This window comes from Eptesicus fuscus, chromosome 24 (assembly GCF_027574615.1).
Source record: "Eptesicus fuscus isolate TK198812 chromosome 24, DD_ASM_mEF_20220401, whole genome shotgun sequence".
NCBI lineage: Eukaryota > Metazoa > Chordata > Mammalia > Chiroptera > Vespertilionidae > Eptesicus > Eptesicus fuscus.
In genome coordinates, this window is record NC_072496.1 from 4,378,778 (window position 1) to 4,391,854 (window position 13,077).

Here is a 13,077-nt window from a genome sequence, read left to right on the forward strand (position 1 = left end):
CCAGGGCCTCCAGGCCGGACCTGGTTGCGGGGTGGGGGTGGGGGGGTGACAGTATTTGCATAGTTGGTCTTTTAGATGTTTCCACGCTTTACCCAGGGAGCTGGTTTACAGAACAAATAGCAACGGGTCTGGCCGGTGAGGTGGGGCAGGCGATGGAGGAGGAGGTCTGGGCTGGGATCCTAACTCACAGAATCACCCTGGAGGCGCCCTCGGCCTGTGGCCAGGCTGTTTGATGGAGCCTGAGAGACACGCTGTTGCTAAGTCGTCAGCCCCGCGGAGCTTCATCCCCTCCTCCCACCTCTGCCTCCGTGCGGGGGTTTGGGGGGGGACCGTTCTCATGACCCTGAGCCCTGGGAGTTGGCCCGCCAGCTGGGGGTGAGCACCGGGCGGGCTGGTGGCGGGAAGTGAGAGCCCAGGAGCTCCATCCCGGCTCCCGCTTCGTTTCCGGGGCTCGGGTTTCTTTCTTGATGATCTGCTCATTCCTCAGTTTCCCCACCCCTGGGGTTTGCCTCCTGTCTCCTGACCTCCTTTCCGGGGGCTCAGGGTTTGCCTCTTGGGGACACATCTCCTGGGCACTGAGCCCCGCTGTCCTCGCTTGTTGCAGGCACCAGACTGCGACCCCCAATTCTTTAAAAAATATATATATTTCTTTATTGATTTCAGAGAGGAAGGGAGAATGAGAGAAACATCAATGTGAGAGAATCACGGATCGGCTGCCTCCTGCACGCCCCACACTGGGGATCAAGCCCGCAACCGAGGCATGTGCCCTTGACCGGAATCAAACCTGGGACCCTTCCGTCCGCAGGCCAACGCTCTATCCACTGAGCAAAACCTGCGAGGCCCCCAATTCTTTTTTAAAACATTTATTTTTATTGATTTCAGAGAGGAAGGGAGGATGAGAGAGAACCATGGATCGGCTGCCTCCTGCACGCCCCACACTGGGGATGGAGCCCGCAACTCGGGCATGTGCTCTGACCAGGAATCGAACTGTGACCTCCTGGTTCATAGGTCACGGAGCCACGCGGGCCGGGCCCTTTTCCCCTCTGGAAGCGTTTTCTTGGCCCTGGCTCCCAGGCCCCTCCTCCCCCTGCTCCCTGGCGTCGGGTGTGTGAGCGCATCCAGCCTCGCGCTCCGACCAGCTGCCGCCTCGCAGAGCTGTGAACACGCAGGGCCTGGAGCAAACATTTCAGAGCCGCTCTCCCTCTTCTCCGCATTAATTACCAAATTAATCATTCTTCAGAGAGGCCTCCGTCCCCCTGCCGTTCCCCCCGCCGCTCCGCCGCGGCCTCCTGAGCAGAGCTTCCTGGCATGACGTCGCTTCTCGCCGAATCGGCCGCCATCCATCACCACCTGGCTGCCCTTTAGCATCCAGAGGGCACTTCGGTGTGTCCCCTACCTCCCTGCGCTGGGTCCAACGAGTCTGTGTTTGGTGAGAGGAAGCTGGCTGGTGTCCCAGTGCTTATCCACCTCAAGTCCCCACAAATGGACTCATTCAGGTCCCCATCCCTCCCTTTTCTTTTAAAATTTTTTTTGATTTCAGAGAGGAAGGGAGAGAGAAATAGAAACATCCAACGATGAGAGAGAATCATCAGTCGGCCGCCTCCTGCACGCCCCACACTGGGGATGGAGCCCCCAACCCGGGCATGTGCCCGGACCGGGAATCGAACCGTGACCTCCTGGTTCACAGGTTGACACTCAGCCACTGAGCCACCCTGGCTGGGCTGCGTCCTCTAATGCTTGACACAGTTTCTGCTCTCAGAACGGGGAGAACCCTGCACCCTGTCGTGGGCCCCTTCCCCCCGTGGCCCGCGCGCCGTCTCCTGTCTGTCTGACATTCGACTTGAAGTTATGGTTTACCCCTTCCTGGTGGTTTTCCAAATCTACAATTTTATTACTTGTATTTTCTTGTAAGGAACACCAAATTCTTTACTGAATAAGATTCTAATCTCTCTCTCTCTCTGTCTGTCTCTCTCTCTCTCTCTCTCTCTCTCACACACACACACACACACACACACAAGGCAACCTTAGTAAATACTTACCTTGAGCCTCAGTTTACCAAGCTGTAAAATGGGGGTCCCACGCTGTCCGTGAGGACACCGTTAGGGTTACAGGAGGTGGACGGAAGTGCAGGGAACAGTGTCTGGCGCAGGGCAGCTGTTCGGAGGAACCCGTCACTGTTTGAGTCGGGTTGGGATTTTGTAGGCGGCTGAGCAGCATTAACAGAGACCCCACACGCCCCGAAAGACGCTCACAGCCGCTCACGCTGGGGACACAACATCTCATTCACCCGACAACACCGCTGCTGTGTGGGCTCTTTCAAACATTTATTAAAAAAGCAAAACGGACGTTCTTCTCGAAAGGAACCGTTAAAAACCAGAAAGCAATACAAAGGTCGTGTCTAGCAGCATCCGGTGCTTAGCCTGCGGCCTGGTCTCCGGCCGGCCGGGCGAGCCCAGCGCCGCGGAGCTGGCGGCCTCCCGCACGCCCTCCCAGGGCGCGGGCCACACCGTGTCCATAAAATGAACCATTTCGGGTTAAATAAGCTTAAATAAGGGTGTTAAATACAGGACACTTCATCGAAGCCTCTGTACAAAGACGAGCTGGCCTTGCCCGCGTGGCCGCCGCCGGCCCAGCGCGCGGGAGGTTCTGGCCCGTGAGCCGGCGGCCCTCGCTGACAGCGTCCGCTACTCGCGCCTGAGCTAAGGTCGGGTGACTACTGAGCGAGCCGTTTACACGGCGGCCGCCTCTTTTTAAAAAGCATCAGAGCACGGTCAAGGTCAAGATCCAGGCACCGTTTGCTCCTGCAGATAAATTAGCCTCCGTCACGGCGTCCGAGCGAGCGCTGAGCCATCGAGCACACTCGACGCGGCCTCCCCACGCCCGGCCACGCCTGTCTTATTGCTGTGAGAGCGGCTGTGCAGAGAGAACTACTGTACATCCAAAAAAATAGACCGCCTTTCCATAGAGTATACGTCTGATTATCTGCTCCGGGTTTCCCTGACCGTCTACGGCCCGGACTACGGGAGTGCGTGAACACCTCTAGCGGGTCCCCTGGCGCCCAGGGACACAACTATATACACAGACCACGTGGTAGCGTCTACAGGGGAAGTCTAAGCTGACACCGGGGTTACATTCATCTCGACACGGAGTACATTCATCTTCACACCCGCTTTCCCGCTCGCGACGGCCGCGGAGAGAGCATGGGCCCTCCTGCTGGGGCGCGGGGACGGCGGGGACGGCAGCACCGGCTGGAGGCACGGCTAAGCCCCCGTGTCTGCCTGCGACATCCCGGGCCCCAGGCATGTCCCGCGGCCCCTCGGGGGGCGACCGGCTAGGACTTCTTGTCGATGGTGCTGAAGAACCACTCGGTGAACTTGCGCAGCTGGGCGGCGGCCGTCTGCGACTCCTCCTGCAGCCGCCGGTTGTCCTGGCGCAGGTGCCGCACCTCGGCCTGCAGGACCGCCTTGTCCTGCTTCTCCTGCGGGAGAGACACCGTCAGCGCCGCAGCGCCAGGCCTGCCCCTTACTTTTCACTCCTTTTCTTATTTTAAACAATTACCTTTTTTTACAAATTGATTTCAGACAGGAAGGGAGAGGGAGAGGGAGAGAAACATCCATGATGAGAGAGAATCATGGATCGGCTGCCTCCTGCACGCCCCCCACTGGGGATGGAGCCTGCAACCCGGGCATGTGCCCTGACCGGGAATCGAACCCTGACCTCCTGGTTCCTAGGTCGATGCTCAACCACGGAGGTTAAGGCAAGTCCCCTGGACGAAGGCACAGCTGAGCGAACGTCCTTGCAGCACCAAGGTCGGCGCTAACGCGGCTGCTGACCGGGGCACGTCTGTAATCAGGAAGCACGCAGGCCTTCCCCTGTGCCTCAGCTTTCCCACCACAGTGAGTCCCCGAATGACCTTCCTAATGACCTTCCAAGGCTGCCATGGAAAACTAGAAATAACCGAGATGTTTGGAAGAATCACTTTTGGAGTTTCCAATACAGCGACAAGCAGTACAATGCAGGGGCCAGTCCCGGGCTGCGGGGCGACGTGCCCCAGACGGAGAAGGCTCCCCACCTTGCAGATTCCAGCAGCCGGCGTTTCTAATGGGACCTACGCAGCCTGTGGGGACAGGGCTGGGGGGACAGAGCAGGGGGGACCCGGCGGCGGCCTCCTCAGGACACTCCCACCCCGGCACGGCCCGCCCGTCCGCTTCCTGACCTTCTGGCCCCGTACCCCCTGCACCAGGACCCCCTCAACCCTGAGGAGCTGACTCCCCATGAGGCCCCATCTGCCACCCCGTCCTCCCCTTCCGGTCACTGCAGGAAATCGAGCTCCTGTCACTCATCGCGGGACCCTCCTCCCAACACGCCCGGGCTCCTGCGCCCCCCCAAGACCCTCCAGCCTTTTACTGTGACCCCTGGAACTCGTACTCTGGCCTGAACCTTCTAAACTCTGAAGGTCATTCCTGGAAATTTCCTTCATCTTCCTGCAAACGAACCCTAGGACACTGCTTCCCCAGGTCTGGTCCCCAAAGCAGAGCCGGGAGGTGGGGACACTTGGGGGCCCTGGCTGCAGCCCTCACTCTGTGCGGGGGGAGGTGAGAAGGGGCCTGCACTTGCCGTCGAGGACACCTGCGTACCTTCCTAATGCTCGGAGCTCCCACCCCGACCACCACCTCTTCTTTAAAAAGTCATCTCTCCGTATCCCCTCCTCCAACAACCCAGCCCTTGCCTGGCGCACCCACCCTGCCTTCCCCTCCCTGCCCATCACCCCGTGTGCCGTCTGAGACCCTGAGCCGATCCCGGTTCGGATCAGGGCCTTTCTCCCAGCCCCTTCCTCTCATTCCTGGTGGGGAGGGGGGCGCTGTGTGCGGAGGGTCTGATCAGGGGCTGTGAGCCGTGAGAGTGAGCGCCAGGCTTACCTTGCGGAGGTCGGTCTGCAGCTGCCGCAGGACCAGCTCCAGCTGGTTCACCTTGCCCGTCAGCGTGGCCGGGGACGGCTCCCTGGCAGAGAGGACAGAGTTAGAGACCCCGCCCCGGGTCAGGCACCGCTCAGGGCGCTCGCTGCTCGGCGCTCCCTCTAAACCATCCCCTGGGCCTGGCCCGGCCAGGCCAGGGCGGGCAGCCTGGCACCAGCTCCCGAGGGGACGTGGTGTGCTTCGCTGGAACACCTGCCCCGCCCCCATCTCCACGGATCTGAACGCTTTAGAGCCTCCCAGGGCCCCTACGTTGGTAAGAAAACAAACACGGATGATCCCAATGGATGTCGGGAGACTAGACAGACCCCAGTGAAGGAAGTCCTGGGAACTAATGGACTCAGTTCCTCCCTCTGCCTCTCCTGGTCATTACCAAGTTCATGGTCACTTGGGCTCATGGAAAAGCAGGAATTAGGGCCTGGACTGGGCATGGCGCAGTGGTTGAGGGTCGACCTGTGAACCAGGTCATGGTTCGGTTCCCGAGGTGGGGCGGACAGGGGGCAGCCGATTCATGACTCTCTCTCATCATTGATGTTTCTCTCTCTCTCCCCCTCTCCCTTCCCCTCTGAAATCAATAAAGTACATTTTTTTTTTTTTAAAAGCAGGAGTTAGGAATGGATGACACAGGCGAAGGACCATAAGCACGGCAAGGACCCGGGAGGAGCTGGTGCATCCCCGACGCACTTCATGGAAGGCGTGCGGCCGGGGGTGGGGGTGGGGGGGGGGGCCGGGCCTGGGAGGACAGGGTCCTCGGGGTCAGCACTCAGCCTGGCCGCGGAGGCCCCGCCGTGAGGGTCCCGTCTGCACCGTCAGTGACTGGCAGACGCTGACCTGGGCCCACAGCCTCCCTCGCCGTGGGGAGCCTCACACCATGGGCACCGGCTGCACATCTGGGTGGGCAAGGCCCGCCACGGAGCAGAGCAGGAGCCGCTCAGTCCCACCCCGTCCCTGCCCTGGGTCCTGAGGGACCAGGGACGGCACTCGGGGCAGGGGAGCTGGCTGCCCTGGGTCTGAGGGACGGGGTGGCACCGGGCACCGTGGCAGGGGAGCTGGCTGCCCTGGGTCTGAGGGACGGGGTGGCACTGGGCACCGTGGCAGGGGAGCTGGCTGCCTGCAGTTATCGGATCCCTGATCACTGGGCTGGGACGGGGGGCGGGGCGGGGCAGGGCCCGCGGACTCACATACCCCGTGGCGTCCAGGAACTCTTGGCCGCCGGGCTCCACGCACAGAGGCAGCTCCGGGGCGCCCTCCAGGCCCTGCGCGCGCTGCATGTCGGTCAGGGTGCAGAAGGCGGCCACCCTCTGGTCTGGGAGGGACACACGGAGGGGGGTTAGCCCCACCATTCCTTGTGGAAAGGAACTTAAAACCTCCCCTCACCCCCAATCAGTTCACAAAACAGAGCAAACAAACGCGGGCAAGCGGACCACAGGAAGCACTGGGACCGGCCGCACGGCCATGCACACAGCCCGACGCCGGCAGGCACAGGCGGGGCCCACGGCTCCCGCTTTCTCCCCGACAGGTGCCGACGGCGCTGGACCCGGGACCCGAGACCCAGGACCCGGGACCCAGGAGACCACGCTCCTCGGCCCCAGCCCTGAGAGCACCGTGGGCGCGGCGGCCAGGCTCCGTCACGCAGGCGGCCCGGCCCTCGACGTGACCATGCAGACGTGCACACGGGGATGCAAGGACAGGTCCCGGACGCCCGGGCCCGCCCGCCGCCAGTCACCTAGGTAGGGCGCGTGGTGATAGAGCAGCGCGAGCTCCTCGTCCGCGTCCAGGCCTGAAATGAGAGCCGGAGAGCCCGTGAGGGGGCCGCTCTGCCCCTGGGCCCCCGAGCCTCCGGCCCGCCAGGCTCCAGCGACAGGTTCTGTGAGGTACAGCCACATATACGTGTGTGTGTGTGTATGTGTGTGTGTGTGTGTGTGTGTATGTGTGTGTGTATGTGTATATGTGTGTGTCTATATGTGTGTGTGTGTGTATGTGTGTGTGTGTGCATGCCTGCTACACCGGGAGTAGCCGAGAGCTGGCATCATGCGGTGCCCAGCAGTGTGGTCAGGGCACACATTCCACACAAGCTCCTGGGTTTGCTTACACACCCGCTCCCTGGCCCTGGCCAATGCTGCTCAGTGGTTAGAGCGCCGGCCCGCGGACGGAAGGGTCCCGGGTTTGATTCCGGTCAAGGGCACATACCTCAGTTGCAGGCTTGATCCCCGGGCCCAGTTGGGGTGCCTGCGGGAGGCAACCAGTTGATGTGTCTCTCTCCCATCGATGTTTCTCTCTCTCTCCCTCCCTTCCACTCTCTCTAGAAACATAAAATGAAATGACTCACTCTGAGAAGGCAGGGACAGCGGTGGTGACGGAGGAGCTGCGTCACCGCCCCAGGAACCCGCGGGGGAAGCGTGAGGGCGCGGCGGCCACCTGGCCAGCAGGACCGCCTGTGCCGTCTGGGCCCCCGGCCACTTCTCGTCTGGGCTCCGCAGCTTCCCAGGCAGCGATGCCGCCAGGCAGGGGGGCGAACAGCATCCTCTGCACTGGCGCCGACTGGCCCAGCTCCGGGCTGAGCACCGGCCCGGGGATGCTGGGGGGCATGTCCTGCTTCCCAGCAAGGTCAGTCTCCCCGCCCACCCCGTCTCTGTCCTCGGCGCCAGCAGGCGCGCCTGGACAGCGGGCATCGGGGACGCGGCAGGTGTGGGAGGCGGCGGCGGCGGCGTTTTCAGGATGTGATTAATGGCTGAGAAATGGCACCCGGGTCCCCGTCGGGGGGCTCTGTGCTTAATTGATCCCACGTCTCCCTCTGGCTGCGGGACGCGTCTTCTAATGAGCTACCTGCCTGCCTGGCTGAGGGAGGGTCACGCACTGCCCGCTAATTGGAAAGGAGGCCGCCGGGGGCACAGGAGGGACATGGGCTGGAAGCGCCCCATGGGGCCGGGCCTCCGGGGAGCTGTGCTGAGAGTCAGGAGGGACGGGCTCACGGGTCCTCCAGCCTCGCATCCGCGTCCCCGCGCCACAGCTGGGCAGGCGCGCAGCCGTCCTTCAGCCAGCGCTTCCATCTTCTCCAATGACAGCATCTGGGACCAACATCCCGGACCATCCTGGTCCCGGGATGAGATAATTCGTGACGGGGTTCAGATGAACGGCAGGATGTGGGCGCTGCCTCCTTCCGCACGGACAGGAGCGCCAGCAGAGGCGGGCGGACACGGGGGAGAGCAGCTCTGGCGAGGGGTGGGCAGGGTCTGGCTGCCTAATGTCCAAGATGACCCTCAGCGCTGCAATGGCCCCGAATAAGGGCACGCTTCGCACGAAGAAAAAAGATGTCAAAACAAGATCGAGTTTTCTCCCTCTCAGCGAGCTCCACCGGCGGATCTGTCTGCTAGGCATCCCCGTGATAAGTCGCCGGGCGTCTGTCTTGCTCGTATGCGAGGCTGGCGGTCCAGCCTAAACATCCCAGTGACATGTCTTCGCTGACTTCATGTATGTCCGCCTTCATTTACACAAGAGCCACGTCCCTGACAGGAACAGAGCTGGCTCGGCGCCATCACGCCGCCCTCGGGGCTGCGGGGCCGGAGCAGAGCGTGGCCGACCACGCAGCCTCCCAGAGGGGGCTCCACTTTGGAGCTGAGAGCCGGGGAGGCTGAAGCGCAGACAGAATGTGACCTGACTGGGAACAGCACTGAAGCGCTCTGTGGAGCAGCTCATCTCAGCGCAGCTTCCGGCGGAGGCTGCACCCCCACCGCCGACTTCTGCGACGGGGAACACTCAGGGACGAAGCAATGACTGACATGGACCCAAATGGCTCAGACAAAACTGTGAGGAGAGAGGCGTGGGTGATGGAGTCCCCTAAACAGCTTGTAGGGTACAGAGACACCCACCCACACTACACACACACACACACACACACACACACACACACACACACGCTCCCATTCTTCCCGGGCAAAGCCAGGCTGGCAGGGGGGGCAGTGGGCTCGGGTCCACAGGAAACAGACACTCCCGTTAAACCATTCCCCTAAAACCCACTTTCATGTCCGTTTCTTAAGTGAGTGTGTTCAGCACTAAGCAGAGGGTGACAGTCAGCAGGCAGCTCCACAGCCATGAGAGCTGAGGTGGTTAACAGTGGCTGCAAATCGTTCCCGCGACCCAGCAGGCTGCGGGCGCTGTGGAGAGCAGGCAAGGCGAGCCTGGATCTGCGGGAGGAGCGCTGAGCAACTCGTCATCCTCGCCCGAGGGCCCCGAGACCCCCAGGCCCCTCTCCCCTCACCAGCTTGTAATTGCACCTTTTAAGCCTGTTTCCATTCAAAACAGCTCATCCCTTCAACCGATGCTCAAGGACACACAGATGCTCAAGGACACACGGATGCTCAAGGACACATGGACGCTCAAGGACACATGGACGCTCAAGGACACACCGACGCTCAAGGACACACCGCGGCCTTCTTGTGACCTCACTGAGAAGGACTTCACACCCTGGGAGCTTTCCAAGAGACTTCACCTCCCCCGACGCTCCCCTGTGGGCCCACAGCTGCTTTCCCAGCCGGCCTGTTCCCCTGACCGCACGGGGGTGGGACCCAGTGCGCGGATTGCTCAGCACGCCCACCCCTCACGTCTGTCTGCCTGACAAAAACCCATGGGCTCCCCGCCGGTGACGGGGTGATGGCTGCGTCGTGGGACACAGCTCGCCGGCTGCATTTAGGAGTTCGGATGGGCCAAGGGCCACGTCTCGCCCCCACCAGACCAAAGAACCGCACGCATAAAACAGACCTGAACTGCTCCCCGGACAGTTCCCCGACTCACAGGACGCGGGGCCAGGAGGCCGGGGCCCCACGGGAGGAGCGCAGGGCAGGGCAAGGGACGCACCTTCCCTTAGACCTGGAAGGCCTTAACCTTTAGACGGCAGTTCTCATGGTACAGTGTGGTTACCTACGCACTGATTCACCACATTGTAATAATGCTGTGCAGTATTTCTCTACTGGAAGCTTTTTTTTTCTTCTTCTTTTGCATAATTTCCAGTAAGCAAGTTTTCAGGAATTAATTAGGTTTCTGGTCAAAGGGTGGGTACATTTTTCATCATCTTGCCTGAACCAAAACATGAATCATTTTGTAATCTTTGTAACGACACGGGCGGCGGGCATTCTTCATAGCTTCCCAGAGCAGCTGAATCATTTTGATGTTCAAAAGGTGTGAGCTGGCAGCTCCTGAGCGTTCACATTGACACGTGTGGTTGAACGTTTCTCGAGGACCTATTCACGCGTGATTCTTCTTCTGTGGACTGTGCATGCACGCACTTTGACCAGTGGTTTTCTACTTTCTAGATAAGGGAGCATACCCATACATATTCATTTACCTCCAGAAAGTATTCCTTTCTCCTTTCCTTGCTTTAATGTCCAGGATCCCAGTACACGATGATAGGACGTGGTCTCAAATGATACCTTTGGTTTCTGGATTTAGGGGATATATTTATCCTATTTTCCTATTAATTATTATGCAGTTCTTTGGAATAGAGTAGATTTCTTTGTTAAGCTTTGAAGGTATCTCTCAAATCTTTTTGTTAAAAACTAGAGGCCCGATGCATGAAATTCATGCAAGGGGCTCGGGCCTCGCAGCCCTGGCTTTGTCCGGAAGGTAGTCCGGACAGTCTTTCTGCTGTTTGGTCTAATTAGCATATTAGCTCTTTATTATATAGGATAGGTTCTAATTATATTAGATATACCCTTTTGGTGAAATGGATGTAACTTTTAATTAACTCATCTACTGTAACTTACAATTAGAAGTTTTTCTTTTACTAAACCGGCTAAACTCTTGCCAATAACAATGAATAATCTTTTTAATTTACCACAACAGTTCATTTTCACCTCAATATTCATGACCAAGATTGCCATGAATCTTTGTGTGTGTTTGTTATCAGGAAAGAACCCTCTTATGCAATAAAGCTGTTTCTGATTTTGAAGGAAAATGTATACGAGGGCATCGTTATTCTTTGAAATTTGCAAACAATGAGCTGTAAACTCAGTTTCTGGTGATCTTTGGGAATAGGGACATGACAACTCTTCCACTGCCCTCTGCACTTGGCCTTGGAGTGCTTCTTGCAAGAAGTGTCCAATCTCCGGAAAATATATCGGAAAAGGTATATTCCTATATAGATGCGTGACATCCCTTAATTTTTACAATCTCTCTTATGGATGATTTACTACTAATTTCCTTTCTCATTTCTAATACTGTCCACGTGTACTTTTCATTTTTTGATCAAATTTATATTGGTTTATCAACATTCAAAGAAACTTGATCATAGATATTTTTACTGATAAATCGCACTAAAAATGTCATTTGCCAGTTTAAAAAAATTATTTTATTCCTTTTGTTTCTTTATTTCCTCCACAGCGTTTGCAGAATCTTTTTGAAGTGCGACCCCCAAGGAGGGGTCGTTGGTTACAGCTCCATCCTCAAAGATGTGTGAGCATCCAAACGTTAGCCCAGACGCCCCGGGAACAGAGGCGGCCCCCAGGTTGCCGCCCTGGAGGCGGCGAGTCCTTACCTTCAAACGCCCGAGCAGCGTCCACGAGGTGGGACCAGTCCAGGCCCGTGCCCGCGTCCGGGAGGGGCATCAGGCCGGGGTCTGCGCACTTGGACTTATCCGACAGGGACCCGTCGGAGAACCAGAACTCGTCTAAACGAAACAAAACCAGAGTCAGGCAGATCGCAGCTCGGGGCACGCCCGCCCCGTCGAGGGGCCGAGGCAACTTCCTGTCAAAGATCTCCTGTCCCCCGACCCCCTGCCCAAGGAAAGACACAGCTGGACAATCTGGGGCCTGTAGAAACGTCCCGCCCTCCAGACTCACTCAGAGGTCACAGCAGAGACCTGGTGTGTGTGTGTGTGGGGGGGGGAGGGCTGGCACTGAGCCTCACACAGATGGGCACCTCACGGAAGTTTCTCCCGGGCAGGCTTCGCTGGGGACCTCCACCGAGCTCACCAGAACCAGCTCCTGCTTTCGTCTGGGGTGACCTCCCGCTTTCAAGGAGTGCTGTGAGTTTAACCGCACGGAGCGTTTGGCGCGGTCTCGCTAACCGGGGAGTTTAAAAGCGTCCTGGAGTCACCTAAGCTGATCACCACTTTAAAAGGCAGGGAGACGCGCTTTGTCCCCTTAGAAACGGGCGAGGAAGAGAAGGGACAGCACTCTGCCTGCACGGCAGGTCCCGGGTCGGTCTCCCTTTGTCTGCCCGCACTGGCCTCCGACGTTTAAACTTCTCCTCCTGACTCTCACCGCAGGACCGAGTGGTACTGCCGGGGCTGGGGGCCCGGGTCAGGGAGGGAGGGGTACCCTGTGCTTTTGGTGTCCCTGGTTACTGGCCCGGGAACCCTGCGCCCGAACGGCCACTCCCACTTCTTTCTCTATCGGGGCCACTGAAGAGGTTTCACCCTGAACCCCACCAGCAACGGGAGCCAAGGCCCTGCATGCCGGGCGGAACCACCTGCCCGCCCCGGCTTTCCTTTCACGTCTCCAACCTGATGCACCCGCCTCAGTGACTTCGCAGGAAATGCACACGAGTCCTGGCATGAACCGCCCGAAACCCGCTGGCGAGGTGTCTGGCTCCCGAGCTTAGATTAGGATCTTGATCTCCGGAGAGCAAAGATCCTGAACGGGTTCAAAGCTGGAGCACTGAAAAGCTAAAATCCCTGCCCCGGAGGCCTGGGCTGTCACAATCCCGCCTGGAGGTGCGGGGTGAGGCCTTCCGATCGCACCCCTTAATCTGCACTCTCTCAACTCCAAACCGGGAACCAGACCCGAGCGAGTCCCCACTAGCGAAAGGTTCTCTCTCTGAAGATCAGACGCTGCCTGGGAAAGCGCACGTTTTAAAGTGGAAAAGGCCCTGGCCGGCGTGGCTCCGTGACTGAGCGTCAACCATGAATCAGGAGGTCAGGGTTCGATTCCCGGTCAGGGCACACGCCCAGGTTGCGGGCTCCATCCCCAGTAGGGGGCATGCAGGGCATACAGCTAGGTTGTGGGTTGGATTCTCGTTTGGGGCACGTACAGGAGGCAACGGATGGATGTTTCTCTCTCTCTAAGCATATCTTCGAGTGAGGATTTAAAAAACAGGTTTAATACAGGTT

The 13,077-nt window shown here is 58.9% G+C and overlaps 1 protein-coding gene across 2 annotated transcripts in view; it reads right to left on the bottom strand.

The window, feature by feature from the left end:
* Nucleotides 1–2,307: 2,307 nt before the first annotated feature.
* The window catches only part of SIPA1L2 (signal induced proliferation associated 1 like 2), a 58,078-nt gene continuing 47,308 nt past the window's right edge, over nucleotides 2,308–13,077 (bottom strand). Inside the window, exons 17-21 of one of the 2 annotated variants that reach the window (XM_054712926.1) lie at nucleotides 11,503–11,634; nucleotides 6,700–6,753; nucleotides 6,159–6,279; nucleotides 4,920–5,001; nucleotides 2,308–3,478 (exon numbers count right to left, since the gene is read on the bottom strand). In XM_054712926.1, the coding sequence (XP_054568901.1) occupies nucleotides 3,332–3,478; nucleotides 4,920–5,001; nucleotides 6,159–6,279; nucleotides 6,700–6,753; nucleotides 11,503–11,634 (536 nt within the window). In that variant the 3' untranslated portion in view covers nucleotides 2,308–3,331. The remainder of the gene's footprint in view (nucleotides 3,479–4,919; nucleotides 5,002–6,158; nucleotides 6,280–6,699; nucleotides 6,754–11,502; nucleotides 11,635–13,077) is intronic. The other variant, XM_054712925.1, reaches the window with a different exon arrangement.